Genomic DNA, 19,997 nt, shown 5'->3' with positions numbered 1-19,997 from the left:
GGACTCCCAGCACCTTAAATCACATGGCCAGGAATAACACACACAAATGTAAATTTTAACTTCTGTGGTTAAAAATACTAATAAGTGGGCTCCCCTGGTGGCGCAGTGGTTGAGAGTCCGCCTGCCAATGCAGGGGACACGGGTTCGTGCCCCGGTCCGGGAAGATCCCACATGCCGTGGAGCGGCTAGGCCCGTGAGCCATGGCCGCTGGGCCTGTGCGTCCGGAGCCTGTGCTCCGCAATGGGAGAGGCCACAACAGTGAGAGGCTCGCATACCGCAAAAAAAAAAAAAAAATACTAATAAGTAACTTTCATTAAGTCAGTAAAAAACAGAGGGACATGTAAGGCCAAAATTTTTTAATAGACATCATGACAAAAAAATGTCCTTGTTGCTAGTAACATTTGTAGAAAACTTGTGAATTAGTTTCAAAGAAAGCTTTCAGAATCAGTTTAACTTGACTTCCATACCTAAGATTAGAGTTGCCAGTCCCCCTCTCACCAGTGTACTAGAGATTATTCCGTATTGGCCACCATGGCATGGCTGTAGCAAATACACAGGAGGATGGAGAGCCTCCTCATTGGAGAGAATACATACCTGATTGGAGAGAAATTATAAATGTAAAAATTGAAAAAACACCAACACAGCTCGTGTTTCGAAATACTTGTTAAAAAATAATATGCTTGGAAAAAACAGGATATAAAAAAATATTTCAATCAAAATTAATCTCAATTTCACAAAATGAAAATAGCCAGTTACTACATGGTTTCTAAAAACGTTTTAAATAGTGCTTTACTATTTTCTTCAGACATTATTATAGACACTAAAGACAGGGCTACAATACCTAACGTTGTGACTTACAAAGAAAAACCACAGCAAGGTTTTTTTATACAAATGCCCAAACTGCGTAATTTTCTTAGGCAACTGCTTGTATTAACCTTGTATTGATACACATATACTTTTAATCTATTTTGTACTTCAACACATGGAAGGAAACTTGGCTTTCAGCACAATCCTTTCATGAGATATTTAGAGTCCCTAGTTGAATAAGGGGAAACTCACAAGTGTGCAGTTTGTGTGTGCTGGGAGAGGGGTGGTGGAAAGGGGGTTAGGAAGCCTAGGATTCCAAGCACCTGATTCTCCGACATCATTTTTTTGTTGGTTTGAATTTTTAATCAGTTATACATTCTCTTGATTTAAAGAGTCAAATAGCTCTACAAGACTTGTTATGGAAGATAATCCCTCCTGTCTCCATGCCCCACCCCCCATTTGCCCTCTCCTGAAGCAATGATATTTTCAGAATTTAGCTATCTTTTATAAGCCTATGTTTCTATTTCTTGCTTTTGTAATTTTAGGCATTATTGATTTTCCACTACAGAACATAAACTGCCTGCCTCTCTGACCTACCTTCAAACCCTGAACTTTTCCTGCCAACATGCTCTCAGAAGGCCTATCATCCACGTTTGGCTTAATATTCAAGGTTGACAACAGCATACCTGGGTGAACACTAGTCACAGCTGGGCCATGGAACATGTTATACCTTTCCTTCCCTGATAAATTTATAATTGCTTGGTTTTTTCATTTGCTTGCTTCTCTGTCATAACTCAACCCCAAATTCTTTGCTAGGTGTCTACATCTCTCCATATATCTTGACACATCAGGTCATCTACAGATGTCATCTTCTTGCAAGGCTTCTGTCCCAGTCCAGTCTGGCAGGAGTCGACGGGGTGGTGGCTGCTACCCATCAGGGGAGTGAAGGCTGCCAGGAAGACAGAACTGCAGGAGCCAGCGTGAGCTCGACAGGGCCCTGGGCTAAATCACTCCAGTAGCTCCCGGGCAGCTTCTGAAGAGAAGGAAGTGGACTCCCAGGAAAGAAAAAGTGAACCATGCTGAGTCCACTGCGAACACATGCTGCTACACACTTGGTTATTCTGACAACAAACCTAAGGGCAACTAAGGAAGCCTAACTGCTAAAGAAGACGCTCTGAGGTTGCATAAGAAATCCAGATGTGCTCTGCATAGAATTCCACACAGTCGTCCGCAGGTGCAGGTTCTAGGTAGGGCAGGAGCAAAATCTCCATCCACCCCCTCCCCCCAAATTTCTTCTGTGGTGACACAAGCCGTCCTGAGCGAGAGAAGCTGTGATAATGATGAATGCCCTCAGACACCTTAAACAGCAAGTCATTCCACAGCGATATTGTGCTATGGTCCTCCATAAACAAGGGACACTCCCTTCAATCACACCCTTTCCAACACCTGCTGAGGAGGGTGACATGAATCAATACTTGCTACCGATTTCTTTACTTGCTCAGGAGACATTCCTGCACCTCCTGACAAGTCTTCTATTTTTTTCCCTATTATGTTCTGTACTTTTCAAATTCCTACCATGGCATGCATTATATTTTTCTAAATTATAAAAATAATGCTAAAGTTTAAAAAAATCAGTAACTACTAGTAACATAAAAATCCATCTAATCTATCTTTTATTACTTAAGGCTATGTCATGAAAATTTTTATTTTTTAAAAAAGTCTCTTGATTTAGGCTTCAGAAGCATAAGGGATTAACCACTGTCAAATTCAAAATGATCCATTTATTCAAGGCAAATAGTAATTTTCTTCATCTTCTTCAGAAGAAAGAGATGCAACAATGCCTGAAACACTTGAAATGTCAATTGAAAGCAACTTTACTGAAACTTGATTCCTTGGGCCAGAGGCAGGTCCTTACTGTAGTTGATGGTACTAAGGTGGGGGAGAAAATGAACAAAAGTAAATGGATAGTATACACGTAATAGAGGAAATTTTATGCCATTAAAAAAATGTGTCGGATCTGCATATATTAACAAGGCCAAATATTCAAGTTATAAGTTAATGAAGAAAAAAATTAGGATACAAAAAAACGTTAGTATAGATCCAGTTTTATAAAAGAAAAAAAATGAGAAACACAAAATTCTGGAAAGACACACAGCATATGTGTTAGTAATGGTTTTCAGGGCACAAGAATATGGGGATTATAACTTCCTCTTCTTTATGTCTCTCAATAACTTGTACTGAATTAGGAAAAATACAGATATTCCCATTTTGATAGAAATAAAATTATAATAATTTGGAAAATAAAAGATTCCCTCTTAGTCAGCCATCTGGCTTTTCTCCTGTGAGGAAGTGTCTCCATCAGATGGGTTCCAAAAAGGCTGCAGCTACATGCTTGGTCCCCTAGATCTCAAGTACACAAGAAAAGTAAAAGGAACATAACTGACTTCAACAAATGGGAATCAGGCAAAGAGCATGCATGTGTCTGAGAGTAACCAAGCCATAGCCAAAGCAACTCAGAAACTCCTGATATATACTTGAAATTTGCTAAGAGTGGATCTTAAGCTCGCTCTCTCTCTCTCTCACTCTCTCTCTCTCTCTCTCTCTCACACACACACACACACACACACACACACACACACTGTTGTGAGGTAAAGGATGTGCTAACTTGATTGTGGGAATCTTTTCACAATGTATGTGTATGTCAAATCAGCATGTATTACGATTACGATTTAATTTGTCAATTATACCTCAATAAAGCTGGAGGGGAAAAAAAATTCCTAACAGACATGAAGTTGCTGAGGAGACAATGAGCGAAGGTGTAGGAAACCCCTCTCCCCGAGAGGTTCCAGAGCCAGTAAGAAGTAGTAAATGAGACAGACGGTGTCCTGGGTTCCTCACCCTGTGCTCCTTCCACAGCCTAACATGACATGGGCCTGACCCCACACACCATTTTACTGCTCTTGGATAAAGTGATTTCTACCCAAGAGGGAGGGAAAACAGAAAACAAATAAAAAGAAGCTCCTAGCCAGAACGTCCCAGCAACAGGTTCCCTTGCCAGCTACCCTTGTGCTGGGTGAACGTGCTAATCTACTTTCAAAACTTGTGCTCACTATTCCCAGAGCTGTATGCCCCAGCTCGCTAGCCAGGCCCGCAGCCCACCTGCCCACTTCCATGTCCTACTGCCCTGGCAGCCTGCAGGGGTGGTAACTGTACCCAAGGAAAAAAACTGAAAGGACAGCCTCTTCACTTTCTCCTGCTGGTTGACCCCAAGTGTCCTGCTCCTGTGCTGTCTCTAGACAGAAACCACTACCGAGATAGTTTCACAGTCAGGTGCTGGGCACTAGCTGAAGCTGGAAAGATGGGTAGGAAAATAATAGCACCAAATAGCTGCTCTGGGAGGGGAGAGCTGTGGAATGTTAGAAACATAAAATCAAGAGAAACTGCACGAACAGAGCAGACAGTAGGAGACTGTAGAAGTACATTCCAGAGGCTGTAAAGCCAAACTATTTTCCCAAAGCCTTTCCTTACCAAGTAGATCTTCTCATGTACTGTTTCCAGGCATCACTACCAGACTCCCTGCCACCGCCAGTGTGCTTCTCTCCTCCTAGAGAAATACACAAGCAGCTCATGAATCTTGCACAGTGCCTCTGTGTGGGCTCGTACTCAGGATCACAGAAATGAAGACACCAGGAGACCAGAGCCACCTGACCAACAGGTAGCCAGAGTATCCCCTCTGCAAACAAATAAATAAAAGACAGAGGCCAAACCAAATGGGAAAGAGGGAACTAGGCTGGAAAATAAAGTAAAAGGAATTAACCAAAGAAACAGAAATGTCAGGAAGCACCTTAAAAAAAACCTTACCATTAGACCAAGGTGTTAAGAGTGGAAACCTCTGAATAGTGGAAATGTAATTTTATTTTCCCATTTATGCTTATCTGTATATAGTTTTCTACGGTATACATAAACTGATTTTATAATAAAAATGTTTAAATGTCATATTATTTTTAAAGGTTACAAAAAGGATAATGATTCCATAAAACAAGAAAAGGGTACTGTTTAAAAGCGTGCCATCAAAGCACACTTAGTATCGTTTTTAGTAAGAGCAGAGGAGAAAAAAAATATAAGTGTTAGAAGAAAAGTTTGAGGAAATCTCCCAAAAAGACTAACGAGATGGAAAATAAGAGGGGAAAAAATAACACAATTAGATCATTCTTCGAGAGATAACATTCAAATACTAGCAGTTCTAGAAATTAAAATACAGAAAAATCAAAGGGAAAAAACTGTCAAAGAAACACTATCAAAACAAAATAAAACTATCAAAAACTTCCCAGAACTAAAAACTGTGAGTCCCAATGCTAAGGCCAATTACTGGCCCATTGACTGTCCAACAAAAATGTTTACCAAGATCTCCATTGAGGCATATTACTGAAGAATTTCAGAACATCAGACATAAATAACAGACCCCAAATTTTTTGAAATGGGGGAAAAAAAGACCAGAAATCAAAGTGGATTGGGCTTTTCAACCACAGTAATGGAAACCAGAAGACAAGTAAGTTACAGCTTCCAAAGGCTGAGAAAAACTTACAATCTGTGCAGAAAAGACATAGCAGGTCTGCTTACAATGTTGCTGGCATCTGGAAACTTGTAGGCTAAACAGTCCCCTACACTGTCTCATTGAGCAAACAACGTGGTTTATGTTAAATACCTGCTCTCCTTCAGGGAGTCTGGAATTTGGGTGCTTAGGCAGAGGTTGCCTGTGTGACCGACCCCCAATAAAAGCCTTGGGTACTGAGTCTCTATGCTTTGCTGGTAGACAATGTTTCACATATGTTGTCACAATCCGATGCAGGAAGAATTAAGCACATCTTCTGTGACTACACTGGGAGAAGACTTAGGAGCCAGACACTTAGTATCTGGTTTTCTCTAGACCTCACCCTGTGCAATAACGGCTCACAGGAAAAGAGAGGGAGGGTTTAAGAAAGTTAATCTATGATAACAAAGGGTCAGTACATAATGTCTAAAGTTGTGAAAGAGCAGTTAAAGCACATTACTTAGAAATACTGAAGTAAATTCAAAGGTCAATTTCCTTTTTCCTTCAGTAAGAATCTCAAAGTAGCTGCCTCCGGGAAAGGAGGAGGAAAAGCAAAGTATGCGGCAGAATTGCTTTTTCCATTAATGAGACTTTTTAAAAACTTTAGGGGTAAAAAAAAAAAAAAAAAAAAAAACTTTAGAAATGAACTGTAAAGGCTGAAATAAAAGAGTCAATTGGAGAGAGAAGGCATGGGCGGCAAACAGGGATTGAGGGCCTACAGAAGGAGCAGACACTCACTTAATAGTGGAGCACAGAGATAAACGGCTAAGCTGAAATCAGGAACGTTTATCAATGTCTGTACGCTGAATAGTAATTGCCCTCTGCTTTAAAATGTATAAAAGAATGCTTCAAAAAAAATGCTTCTAATTACTTAAATTTTACAGGTATTAATGTATGTTTGTTTTACTTCTCTGTGTGTGTATATATATATAAATAATGCAATCTGTTTTTACTATATTTTGGATAATTTTTAATAAGTTAATATATGATTGTTGGGAAGGCCTTTTTAAAAAAAAAAAAAAAAAACTTTTACTATTAGTACTAAGTTTAAGCATCAAGAGCCCCAGGCTCACTAAGAGAAAAGAGGAGCTGGGCCTAATGAAAAGAAACAACTCAATATTTTATCTAAGATAAAAGATAATGTATAATATTTACTACGCCCATTTTGCAAATAAAAACCAGAATTTTTCATGTGAAATTTTCTGGCTTTGAAGCAGAGGTTCTTAATCTTTTTGGGGTCTTCAAGTGTCTCCCAAGAAAATAGATGCCATTTCAAGAGTTCACATAATTCACACGAAGGGCCCCTGTTCTAACATGATGCTGCATCTGAGAATAAAATGTAGGACCTTGGACAATAACTCTGAATATAGAGCATAAGCTCTCTCGAGCATGTCAGACCAGATAAGATTATTATTTCAGTGTCTTGGTCAAACTTTTCTAAAAGACTAGTGCTTTTTCTTTGCCACCTGTTATGGACTAAATTGTGTTCCCCTGCCCCAATTTCATAGGTTGAAGCCCCAACCTCCAATTCCTTAGAACGTGGCTGGCTGTATTTGGCAACAGGGCCCTTAAGGAGGTAATTAAGGTTAAATGAAGTCATAAAGGTGGGGTTTTAAGCCAATAGGACTAATGTCCTTATAAGAAGATAAAGAGACACCAGGGATGTACGTGCACAGAGAACAGGCCATGCGAGGACACAGGAGGAAGACGGCCATCTACAAGCCAGAAGAGAGGCCTCAGGAAAAACCAAACCTGCCAACACCTTGATTTTGGACTTCCAGCCTCCAAGAATGTGAGAAAACACATTTCTATTGTTTGAGCCACCCAGTCTGGTATTTTGTTATGGCAGCCGCGGCAGACTAATAAACTGGCCAACATGAAAAAGGAGAAAGGATTCTCTACATACCAAATGCACCTCCAATCTCAGCCCCACTCGTTGGAATATTGACGTTTACAATGCCACAGTCTGATCCTTTTGGGCTGTGTGTAAAAAGGGAGGCAAAGTGAAAGCAAAATATGTGAAAGTTAAAAATAAATAAATAAATAAAAAGGAAAAACACACACACAAAAAACAAATATACAGAAATGAATAAATAATCCAAACAAAACCTCTAAGACTCTCAATGCTAAACAATAAATAAATAAATAAATAAATAAATTTTAAAAATGGGGGACTTCCCTGGTGGCGCAGTGGTTTAGAATCCGCCTGCCAATGCAGGGGACACGGGTTCGATCCTTGGTCCAGGAAGATCCCACATGCCACGGAGCAGCTAAGCCCATGCACCACAACTACTGAGCCTGCGCTCTAGAGCCCGTGAACCACAACTACTGAGCCCACGTGCGCCTAGAGCCCATGCTCCGCAACAAGAGAAGCCACCACAATGAAAAGCCCATGCACCACAACTGCTATGAAGGGTAGCCCCCGCGTGCTGCAACCAGAGAAAGCCCACGTGCAGCAACGAAGACCCAACGCAGCCAAAATTTTAAAATATAAATTTATTTAAAAAAATATTTTCACCTATGATGGTTTCATTTTCTTTTTTTATAGTCCATTCACCACATAAATCAGACTTATGTAAGTTTTCAAAATAGACAAAGTTATACCCAAGCCAGCGAAAGATTCTGCCCAAATCCTTGGTAAAGATGCTACTTGAAAGTCCCTGTTTTACTTCATTATTCCATGCAAAAACCTCGTCTTCATTCTAAAAGGACAAGCATTGGAAGCTGTTAGATGATACACACTGTTCTGGTCCAAACTGACTAATAGTAAACTCATTTCGTGAAATTTACCAGTATAATTTTAGTGCACAAAAGGAAACTAAGGAGTCAACATCTTCCTAATTCTGTTTATCTTGTACAGTGCTTTGTGGGATTTTCCCCTTACCTGAACTTTGAGAAAAACATGAGTACATTCTTCCATTCAAGCCACTACGTATAAGAGCTGTTATTTACTGAGCTCTTACTATGTGCAACACACTGACCTAGGCACTGAGCATGCATTTATACATTTAATCCTCACCCAATGACACAGGCTCTGTATTATCCCTAATGTACAGATCAGGCAAGAGAGGCTAAATGATTTGCTCAGGAACTCACAGTCAAACACACAGACACAAGACAAAACATGAAATTACACTCTGTAGTCACATTATGTGAAACAATAATAGACAACTTAAAGCAAGATTTTAATTAGTACAATCATATAATTGCAACAAGGTATAAATCTCATCATCCTTCAACTGTTAATCATGGCACAGCCAAGCCTTGATTCAATCTCTAGACATCTGCTGGCATGGTAGGGCCTGTCACAGGCTGGGAAGGAGACCCTCTAGTTACCTTTATCTGTTAAAACCTCCACAGCCTGTCCTCTGATACAAGTTGTAATTGTATGTCTACAAATTGCCCTTGTATCTTCTCAATTTGTCCACTGATACTTAGCACTCAGACTATCAAACTACCTCGCCCTTTTGTGTAGAAGCTGACTTCATAGTCCACACAGCTGATACAGGTGATGAGGGCCACGCTCTCCATAAATTTCAATGTTGGCCCTCTACTTGTCTTAATTCCCCTGGCAGCTAGCTTATGCTCTATTGTTGAAAGTGTTCATCTCATCGTAGTTTGTCCTTAACCTTCAAATCTTTACTAATCGGAGTGACTTTCTAAAACCTCCCTAAAGGCTGACTGAAATTTAATATACCTTTATTTTCTCCTAGTCTTCTCACTTGTTTCAACGTTGAACTAGAGAAAAGAGAGAAGGAATCCAGTTTTTTACCTTGAATTTAAAGACATAAAGAATTGGGGCAAAAGTCTCTGTGTGTACAATGGACGCGTTGTGGTCAAGGCCTGTCACAATTGTCGGTTCTACATAATTTCCAGGGCGATCCATAACCTGCAGTAGAGAAAGGAAATAAAAACAAGAGCATTTTGTTTTCTGGTTCCTGAAGTCAGAGGATACCATCTTTGTTTATAATTTTGAGAAAAAAAAATAAACACCATTTATAAGTGAATTATTTCTCCAAAATAACCTCCCATCATGAATGAAAATTTTCTCTGCCTCTTATTGGTTCTAACTTAGCTGGTTAGAAAAAAAATAGAATAAAGGAGTCAAGGATAGAGAGCTGTGCCGTGCATCATGACCAAGTTACAGGGAAAAAACACTGGTGGTTATTTTTAACTTCACATAATTTTAAAAGAGGTAATCTATACCTGTTCTGTTACAAACTGTATTGTGCCCATACCCACACCCCCAAATTCTTATGTTGAAGCCTTAAACCCACCCCACTCCCATTATGACTAAATTTGGAGACAGGACCTTTAAGGAGGTAAAGTTAAATGAGGTCATGTGGGTGAGGCCCTAATCAGACAGAAATAATTCCTCATAAGAAGAGGAAGAGACACCAGGGACCTCCTCTCTCCAGGCAGGGAGGAAAGACCATGTGAGGACATGGAGAGAAGGTGGCTGTCTGCAAGCCAGGGACAGAGGCCTCACCAGGAAGGATCAACCCGGCCAGCACCGTGATTTGGGACTCAGCTTCCAGAACTGTGAGACAAATTTGTTGTTTAAGCCACCCAGTCTGTGATATTTTGCTATGGCAGCCCTAGCAAACTAACATATTAATACAGAAATCAAAAGCTCTAAAAGGGTATACTATAGACACTCTCCTAACTAACCTCCACATCACAAAATTACTAGTTCATCTCCACTTAACTTCTATAAAATATTCTGATGCCTGCAGCAAGCTGCTTGGCTGGTGGTCAGCTCTCCAGGGTGACTGTGTAATTCTGCTCTCACCCTCTGAGCTGTATGTTTACCAAGAGTCATCTGTATTTACTCCCAACCCTGTATGTGGCAGCTGTATTTGTTATTACAATACCATATTGCATTATGTAACTTAAGTAAATATTACACAAAGGGGGAAAAAGAGCTACTTCTAAAGATTAAGTTAAAATGCTTAAAAAAACTCAAGGTAAGTAACAAAAAGTACACATACACATCTCTATCCAATGAGATGTGGGTATGTCAATGTTGAGAGACTAGGGAGAAGGATTCTGCTGCTCAGAGAGCTTTGCCAAGAGACTCAGTTTTCAGTGAGTTTTAAAGAAGTGAAAATAAATTGTAGATAATAAATTATATGTATAGCTTATTCAAGGATGAAGACAAATTCCTAACATACACGAAGAAAACGCCTTGAATCTACATCTCCAGAATCAAACAAATATAGTGTGAAACGAAATTCATATTTTATGGGAAGACAAGAAAAATTTAAACATCAAAAACTTTCTCTGCCCTATGGCCTCCTCTCTCCCCTCAACTGTGCACTGTGTATCTGTATCATGCATCAACCAAACCTCCGCAATGGCAGAAATACCTGCTCAACCATAAACAGCAACATTCTCCTAGCACCACCAAGACAACTCCTTAAAAGATAACATTCCTTATATTGTAAGGGGCCATGATGACGCTTAGATGCTTAGATCTAGATTGTGTAAACTGTCAAAGATACGTCATTCAATGTACAGCCCTCTGTCTAAAAAACCTATATAACTGCCTTGACTTCTAACAGGTAGAACGGTTCTCGGAGCTTTCTGAGGTGCTGTTCCCGGGTTATAATCCTCGATTTGGCTCAAATAAAAATTTCCATTTCTTTCTTAAATCAACTAATTTTTCATCGACAATAGTAATATGTGTTAAAAATCCTTTTGGTATTTTTTTTTTTTTTTTTTTCCCTCCCTTAAATGACTTAATAATCACTACTAAATGTGGATTTTTTTTTTTTTTTTTTTTTGCAGTACGTGGGCCTCTCACCGCTGCAGCCTCTCCTGTTGTGGAGCACAGGCTCAGTGGCCATGGCCCACGGGCCCAGCTGCTCCGCGGCATGTGGGATCCTCCTGGACCGGGGCACGAACCCATGTCCCATGCATCGGCAGGCGGACCCTCAACCACTGCACCACCAGGGAAGCCCTAAATGCGGATTTTAAATTGCACTAAATACAGCCTTCCATACCATGAAAAAGAGGGCTCCCTTCCATACAAATTCCCAGGGACTCAATTTATAGGCAACCCTGGCTCTGAGTTGTGTCTTTCCAGAAATTTTCCATTCACGGTACATTGTCATTCTTTAAAATATGTATTTCCCTGTTATAAAAGGGATGGAGAAAAGAAAAGTGGCAGTCAGGCACCCTTCATCAATTTACCCAGAGCCCTGCTTGTGCGAAAGGGAAAGAAAGAACCTGTCACTCCTGATCTCAAGTTGTCATTACCTTGCCACCATAGACCACGGTGCCACCTTCTTTCTTTGCTTCCTCCACTGCTCCAAGAAACATGCTCACTGCCTGTTTGGTGTGGAGTGGCCCATAGAGAACATTAGCTGGAAAGAAAAAGGAATGCTCTTCATTTCACCCTAACTGGCATCATTTTATAATTAAACAGCTTTCCCAATGAACAGACCAATCCCTTCATATATCCCCTCAGCTGAGAGCAGGAGTCAGCAACCTTTCCCTGCAAAGAGCCGGACAGTAACTATTTAATACTTTGCATGTCATGTGGCCTCTGCCACAACTACTCAATTCCGCCAATGTAGTGCAAAAGCAGCCACAGAAGATATGCACAAAAGGTATGGCTGGGTCCTCATAAGCTTTCTATACAGAAGCACGGAGGGCCAAATCTAGGGAAAGAGCTATCAATTCATCAGAGTCCTGCAGTAAAAATATAGGCTCTGCTTATTACAGGGTGATCATTCTCTAAGAACTTCACAGAACCAGCAGTCGGTGAACAATTTAAGGGGAAGAGGCTGATGCTCCCTCTGTATGGCTGTCAGAAACCAGAGCATTAAAGGTGACCGTGAGACAGAGTAAGAAGGAAGATATAGGTAGGCCTCGGTGAGGAGGTGGGAAGGACTGGGCAAAGAGCAGTTCCAGCAGGGCAGAGCCTGGAATGTCCAGAGCACTGAAAGAAGGTTGGAGAAGCTGGAGCTCCGGGAGCAATGGGGCAAATGGCGCACAGCGGGTCCAGAAGGGGACGCGGCCGGGGTCAGATCACGAAAGACTGTGAGCTTGCATAAAGGGTCTCAAAAGGCATCCAAGTTTTAGTCAAACAGTGATGAGTGTTTTTAGCAAGAGAGTGAATTATTTAATTACATGTTTAAAAATTACTTTGGTTATGGTGGAAGGCAGAAGTGGAAGCAGAAAAGTCAGGCAGGTGACTCTTGCAACCTTGCATGAGGGAGGATGGTGGTATCTGGGAGGAGGGAAGTGAAGAGGGAAAAGCTTCTCAGACTCATCCCATCTCAATACCATCTCCCAAGCTCACCCACCGACCCACGTCAAGCACTGAGATCCTAAACTAGGAGCAGACGTGTCACCCCAAATGCAAAATACACTGCTTTGTATTCCCTCGGGTCTCTCAGGAAAGGGAAAAAAATAAAAGTAGAAAATCAGAAACTCTTATAACACCATCTGTCAAAAAGGAACATCTTTGGAATCAACCAGATACTCACAGTCCCATGGGTTCCCAACACGGATCTGTGCATAGGCCTTTTTAAGTCTATTAACAACTTCATCATGAATGCTTTCATGTAAAAACTAAATGAAAAAAGAAACATTCAAGGGATTAGTACATATAAATGAACTATTAAATAGCACAAATAAATGTACGAAATTGTTAAAAATGCACAATTTTTACTTTTCTCCCCCAGCCTTTTTTTTTTTTGGCCGTGGTGCACAGCTTGTAGGTCTTAGCTCCCCAACCAGGGATTGAACCCGCACCCTCAGCAGTGAAAGCGCGGAGTCCTAACCACTGGACAACCAGGGAATTCCCTCAAGTTTTCTTAACAGTACTGATTTATACAGTTGACCCTTGAACAACATGGGTTTGAACTGCACGGGTCCACCTGTATAAACATATTTTTCAAGAGTAAATGTTACAGGACTACATGGTTCCCAATTGGTTGGATCTGCAGATTTGGAAGAACCATGGATACAGAGGGCCAACAATAAATCACAGAGAGGTCCATAGTACTGGAATGGATTTTTCTGTATACCACTACAGTCCCCACAAAAATTGATCTTGGTTATGACTAACAGTATCCTCCAATATTTGACACTAAATATAAAGCATGGCTATGTATATTTGCTCCAGGACACAAAGGAAAAATAAAGGTTGACCATATAAAGAAATGCTTGACTTTAATGTCATTTCATAGTTTACCATGTAATTAAGATTATAATCTTTTGGAGTACCCTTGTTTCCTTCTTAGCCTTAAGGTAATAAATGTTTAAGGCGAACAAATTCAATAAATTGTAAATACTTTACAAACATCGTAGCTTAGATAGTCTATCATAGTAGGCAGACAAGGTACTTTATTAACTGGTATAAGGTGATGCCTTTAGAAAGTGCAGGCTCTAGGTTTCTGCCAGTTAAATCCGCAGAGCAACATTTAAATAAATAAATAGAAAAAATAAAAAAGAAAGTGCAGTAAGAGAACGTTAGAACTATCCCTGTAAAACAAGCAAGTTCATACCGCAGTTCATACCACGTCAACTGAGTAATATAAAAACAAAGGAAAGATGCTCATTCATTGTAAAACACAGGAAAAAGTGAATATGAAAAGTTATGGCAAAAGTAAAGACTTAATTTCCCTATATTTTTTATCTATTCTAATTAATTTAGATTATGTCAACCTTATAAAGAATTTGTTCATACTCATTGTGGGTAAGAGGAAAAACCCAAAGCCAATTCCTCCATAATTCAATTGTAAACTGTTTATTTTTTTTTTAATTACAGGAGGAAGACTCAACAATAATAATTTTTAAAAAGGCAATTGTAGCCAAATTTTCTACCTAATCAAAACTTGTTTGGCCCAGTTTTTCAATAGCATGAGTCATGAAAATCAAGGTTGTACCTCATAAAAAACATTTTAAAATCCAGCTCAAATCTAAGTGTGGAGATTAAACTTCCTAAACCCCGAACACTGAAGCGAAACCACTCTCCTCACATGCACTTAATATTAATGTGTCCTATATATATGCATGCAGACTTATACACTTATATAGAGAACACACATATATTTACTTTCCAATAAACTACGTCACATCAAGTCAAATCTAAGACTTGACCTATAAGCCAAAATTTTTTAATTTTTTAAAATATTTTACTACTTAAAATGTTTTTACATGACAGCTAAGACTGTCTATCTTTTAGCAAATAGTTGTGAATTTTTCAAATGTTTATCTTGTTTTATTCTCTAAGTGACATGGGACTTTGTCCACATTGTTCTAGGTGTAGGACTGAAAGCAGGTCTCATCACCCACGTCCAACTCCAGTCAATGAGGACTGGACCACGTTCAGCTTGGGGAGGTAAGGCAGGGTCCCTCGCTGACCAGCAGCATCTGCCAGGAGCACAGAACAGAGCAGCAGGGCCACATGCTTGCCAACCACATCCAGGGAATACACGTTTCTAGCAGTGCTCCTACGACACCTCCTTAACAGTACAATGTGTTGAAAAGCAGCACTGGAAGAGGAGGACACTCTCATGTGCCCACGCAGACACACTCACCAGGCGCCTCGCAGTGGTACACCTCTGGCCGGCTGTCCCCACGGCTGCAAAGAGAGCTGAGGGAACGACTAAGCTGAGGTCCGAATCCTCAAAAGCTTAGGGAAGCAGAAACACACCCATCAGTGTCGTGAGGTAGGCAGACAAGGTACTTTACTAACTGGTATAAGATGATGCCTTTAGAAAGCGCAGTGAGAGAACGCCAGAACTATCCTTGTAAAATAAGCAAGTTCATACCGCAGAGGCAACTTTTCTCCCAAAGAAAATGATATGAGAAGAGAGCAATGAGCTCCCCCTCCTCTGACCTCTTCATCTTTCACCTCTCTGAAGTTTCTGGTGCTGACTGAGCCTTCTCTGCACCTTCATGTGGTCTCTTCTCTAAAAGCACCACTGTCTTTGTCAGTCTTACTTGCCTCCAGTCTCAACCCCACCACCCATTTAGATGGCAGCTTCCCTGGACCCATAGAGAAGTCAGTGGGATCCTTCTGATTTATTACCGCCATCAAACCAAGCTCTCCAACAACCTCTGCACCCTCATCCGCATCAGTCCGTTCCCTAAAATGCCTCTTGTTCTCCCCGCTACAGCAGCTTTTTCAAACGTCTCAAACTCCTCCAGCCCTTTAGTCCTGCTCCAGATGACTTCACCCTTTACTTCGAGGAAAATCTCAAAGTGATCACACACAAGGCCCTTTCCTGCTTCCTCTGCATCTCTGAAGAGATCAGTGCAAAATCACTTTCAGACTGCTCTCTACTTTTGTCTATTCCTTCCTCCTCTTCTGCCCTCCGAAGAAAAAACTAGCATAGTCTTTACAAGGTTACCCGTCCATCGATCCATTGTATTACTTATAATTCCTTCCTTTCTATCCCTTCTAGAAACTTACAGTCCCAATTCCCTCTTACATCTTCAATTTTCCCCTGTCCAGTCTAAGAGCATTCTCAGACTAGCATGATGGTTAAGAAGGTGGATTACACAACCAAACAGACCGAAGCTCTTATCCATCACCACCACTTTTTCATCGTGTTATTTTAACTTTTTAAGCCTCAGTTTCCTCATCCATAAAATGGGATAACATTATCTGGGGTACTAAGGGACGATAGTAAGGAGTTTTAGGAAGAGAGCTATGCTCTGGGGTCTGATTGCGAGGATACAAATGCTGGCTCTGTCACTTCAGGCACATAATCATTTTAAGCCTCAGGGTGTAACCTTCAAATGACATTAATAAAGGTATCTGCCTCATGCGGTTACTCTGGGGATTAAATGACATATTGCATATGAAAAAACTGAGCACAGTGCCTGACACATACCCACTGATCAATAAACGCTAACTATATTTTCTAATCAACTCTCTCTTTTACGAAATCAACAAACCCTTTACCATATAATTTTTATATTTCTGGTGTACCCCACAAACACATAAGCACTTAAACATGATGGTAATGATGGCAATATACAATTAGCAAGTTTTTAGCATAAAATTCATGATTCTATGAAGTCTCAACCAACTGATGTTCATTATATTATCCAGAAGTTAGGCTGGTAGACTATTTCCTTTTCTGTCATACCAGTGAAAAAGAGAATTAAATAATCTCCAAGACTATAGGTAAATGATAAAATGCCTTAAGGAAGTGTTCCTTCCCAATGTAAAAGCACTCAATACCCCACTGAAGACGAACTAATGTTTTTGGAAGCAGCAGGTCACATAGAGTTACTTACTTATTCTACAGAAACATGTGGCCAGTTTTCAAAAAACAGAAGGAAAACAAGAAACAATGACACATTAGAAACTCTCATACACAGATTCTAAGCCCCAGGTAACATTTTCCAAACATGAACGCCTTTCCCTCCTAGTTATCTCTGCCTGCAAACCATGTGTCCTGTCTCACAAGGAAAGTTCCTAAGCATGGGAATTAGATCTTAGACACACACACAACATAAAAGGGATGAGTTCTTACACAAGTTCTATACATTCAGGATGGCTACTGAAGATATTCTAAACAGAAATCATGCAAATAAAGAAGAAAAGGCAGCCTTACCTATAATTGCATTGTTTCCTCCAAGTTCTAATAAACTTCTCCCTTTAAAATATATAAACACAAATTAATTCCTATTTCATTGTTTAATGCACACAGCTACACGGCCTCAAATCATAGCCTATCCCAATTGTTTTAATTTATTTTCTGATTTAAAATATAGCATGACAATAAATAAACTGTAACTCTTAAAAAAATTTTCAAGGGAAAAAAAAAGCATGAGCATCGCATCAATGTCTAGATTCCTGATTTTAATAATTGTATCATGGTTTTATGATAGAATGTCCTTGTTCTTAGGAAATACACAAAACACATTTAGTGGTAAAGGAATACAATGTCTTCAATTTTCTCAAAAGGTTCAAAAATATGCTCTCACAATATATATGTTTGTGTGTGTGTGTGTGTGTGTGTGTGTGTGTGTGTGTGTGTGTGTTGGTAGAGAGAAAGTGATTTTAAAAATGGTACAATTGGTAAAACTCATTAAAGGGAATATGGGCATTCCTTGAGTTAGTCTTGGAATTTCTCTAAGTTTAAAATTATATCCCCCAAAACTCCAGTTAGTATAAGATGGTGCAGTCACTTTAGAAAATTGTATGACAATTTCCCAATACAGTATTACCATAAGATCTGACAATCCCATCTGTACCTTCCATATCCTTCCAATTCTCTATGTGCTCCCTAACCATGTTCAAAACCACCAACCCCCTCCAGGAAAAATGCATCATTTAAAAATTGTAATCCTACTAATGGTACTACTTATAAGAGAACTAGAAACTACCGCTTTGAGTTAAAAGGAGGCATAGGGAGGACAGTATCTTCTAGTGGGAGAAGCAGGATTAACCATCTTAAGCACCACTACACATACTTACTGGACATTTGTTTATCTTTGAAGAAATCATCTAATCAAATGCTTGCCCATTTTTTAATTGGGTTCTTTTATATTACTGAATTGTAAGAATTCTTTATATATTCTAGACATAAATCCCTTACCAGATAAAGGATTTCTAAATATTTTCTTGGCAGGCGGACTCTCAACCACTGCGCCACCAGGGAAGCCCTCTTTTCACTTTTTTATGGTGTGCCCTTTTTAAGTTGTTTTTTTTTTTTAACGTGGACCATTTTTAAAGTCTTTATTGAATTTGTTACAATATTGCTTCTGTTTTATGTTTTGGTTTTTTGGCTGCGACGCATGTGGGATCTCAGCTCCCCGACCAGGGATCAAACCCGTGCCCCCTGCATTGGAAGGCGAAGTCTCAACCACTGGACCCCCAGTGAAGTCCTGATCTTTTGAAACAGAAAAGTTTTTAATTTTGATGAAGTCTAATTTATCTATTCTTTCTTTTGTTGCTTCTGCTTTAGGTGTCATATCTAAGAAACCACTGCCTAATCCAAGGTCACAAAGACCTATTCCTATGTTTCCTTCAAGCATTTTATAGTTCTAGCTCTCACCTTTAGGTCTTTGATATATTTTAAATTAATTTTTGTGTATAGGGGTAGGTTGGGGTCCAACTTCATACATACGTTATGGTTATCTAGTTGTCCCAGCACTATTTGTTGAAGACTATTTTCCTCATTGAAATGTCTTGGCATCCTTGACCATAAGTGTAAGCGTGCATTTCTGGGCTCTCAATCTATTCCATTGATTTTTCTATCTTTATGCCAGTACACAGTCTGGATAACTATACTTCTGTAATAAATTCTGAAATTGGGAAGTGTGAGTCCTCTGACTTCGTTCTTTCCAAGATTGTTTTGGCTATTTGGGGTCCCTTGTATTTCATATGAACTTTAGAATCAGCTTGTCATTTCTACAAAGAAGCCAAGTGACATTCTGAAAGGGATTGCATTCAATCTGCAAATCACTTGGACAGTACTGATCTTGGGCAGTAATAATATTAAATTGTTTCCAAACAGTGAAAATGGGAGGTATTTACATTTATTTAGGTCTTTTAAAATTTCTTTCAATGATGCTTTGTGGTACTCTGTGTGAAAGACTTATACTTCTTTTGTTAAATTTATTCCTAAGAATTTTATTCTTTCTGATGCTACTGTAAATGGAAGTTTTATGAATTTCATTTTCAGATTGCTCGTTGTTAATGTATAGAAATACAACTGATTTTTGTATCCTGCAACCTTGCCAACCATGTTTATTAGCTCTAATAGTTTGTAAACTTCCTTTATAAAAGCAATGCCCATATAGCAAAATAGCTAACAGATTAACTATTCGAATCTCACCTTATGCTAGGGTTAGTCTAAATCAGCAAAATAGGCAAAAATTGACCATAAATATTATCCTAGAAAACCTCTTTAATGAGCCATAAAGTAGAGCATACAAAGCTATGTCTTACAGCCCTTTTCAGTCATATATGCATGAAACAGAAATGAGAGAAAAACAGATGTAAGTCTTCTACACAACATTCACTCTAGGTCCTGTACTCTCACTGGTCCTGTTTAAATGTCAGTTTTCTTTTTTATTTGCCAAACCAGTCTGATAGAAATTGATAAGTACATTTGATATGATTCTACTATGGTCATTTAGGGAGGGAATGACATCCTTTTCCAAATTATGCTATTAAATCTGCTATCTCCCTAATATTAAGCCACTATTAACTGTACCCTTCCTTTTACTTGGACATTCAAATAAACACAGCTGGTGTCTCCATGGAAAGAGACAAGGAATAAAACCCAACCTTTATTTCATATCCATACCTGAGGGAATTAAAAGCTCGATATAAAGCCAACACTTACCAAACCTCTCCTGCACCATAAGAGCCACTTGTTTTCCCACCTGAGTGCTCCCAGTGAAGGACAGCAGGTTCATTCGCTCATCTTTGGCCATGGCTGTGCTGCAAGGGGAACAGACACGGTCACCAAAGCAGAGAAACCCAGCAATGGTGGCACTCGACAGTGCCAGGCCAGAAAACTCTGAAACCCCTGTCATGGAAAGACGTCAGTGAAAGACACAAGGATCGAAGCAGAAACTAACACACCATTGTAAAGCAATTATACTCCAATAAAGA

At 39.6% G+C, this 19,997-nt stretch overlaps 1 protein-coding gene across 1 annotated transcript in view; it reads right to left on the bottom strand.

Annotated features, from left to right (window-relative positions):
- Positions 1-341: 341 nt before the first annotated feature.
- Positions 342-19,997, bottom strand: part of ALDH7A1 (aldehyde dehydrogenase 7 family member A1) — a 39,394-nt gene continuing 19,738 nt past the window's right edge. The window contains exons 9-18 of the mRNA XM_024757149.1: positions 19,726-19,823; positions 16,984-17,025; positions 14,953-15,047; positions 12,895-12,979; positions 11,660-11,766; positions 9,171-9,287; positions 8,003-8,100; positions 7,305-7,378; positions 4,336-4,411; positions 342-2,736 (exon numbers count right to left, since the gene is read on the bottom strand). Coding sequence (XP_024612917.1) covers positions 2,682-2,736; positions 4,336-4,411; positions 7,305-7,378; positions 8,003-8,100; positions 9,171-9,287; positions 11,660-11,766; positions 12,895-12,979; positions 14,953-15,047; positions 16,984-17,025; positions 19,726-19,823 — 847 coding nt within the window. The 3' untranslated portion in view covers positions 342-2,681. The remainder of the gene's footprint in view (positions 2,737-4,335; positions 4,412-7,304; positions 7,379-8,002; positions 8,101-9,170; positions 9,288-11,659; positions 11,767-12,894; positions 12,980-14,952; positions 15,048-16,983; positions 17,026-19,725; positions 19,824-19,997) is intronic.

This window comes from Neophocaena asiaeorientalis, unplaced genomic scaffold, assembly GCF_003031525.2.
Source record: "Neophocaena asiaeorientalis asiaeorientalis breed wild unplaced genomic scaffold, Neophocaena_asiaeorientalis_V1.1 scaffold149, whole genome shotgun sequence".
NCBI lineage: Eukaryota > Metazoa > Chordata > Mammalia > Artiodactyla > Phocoenidae > Neophocaena > Neophocaena asiaeorientalis.
The sequence above is the reverse complement of the archived record's forward strand: the minus strand, read 5'-3'. Positions and strand labels throughout refer to the sequence as shown.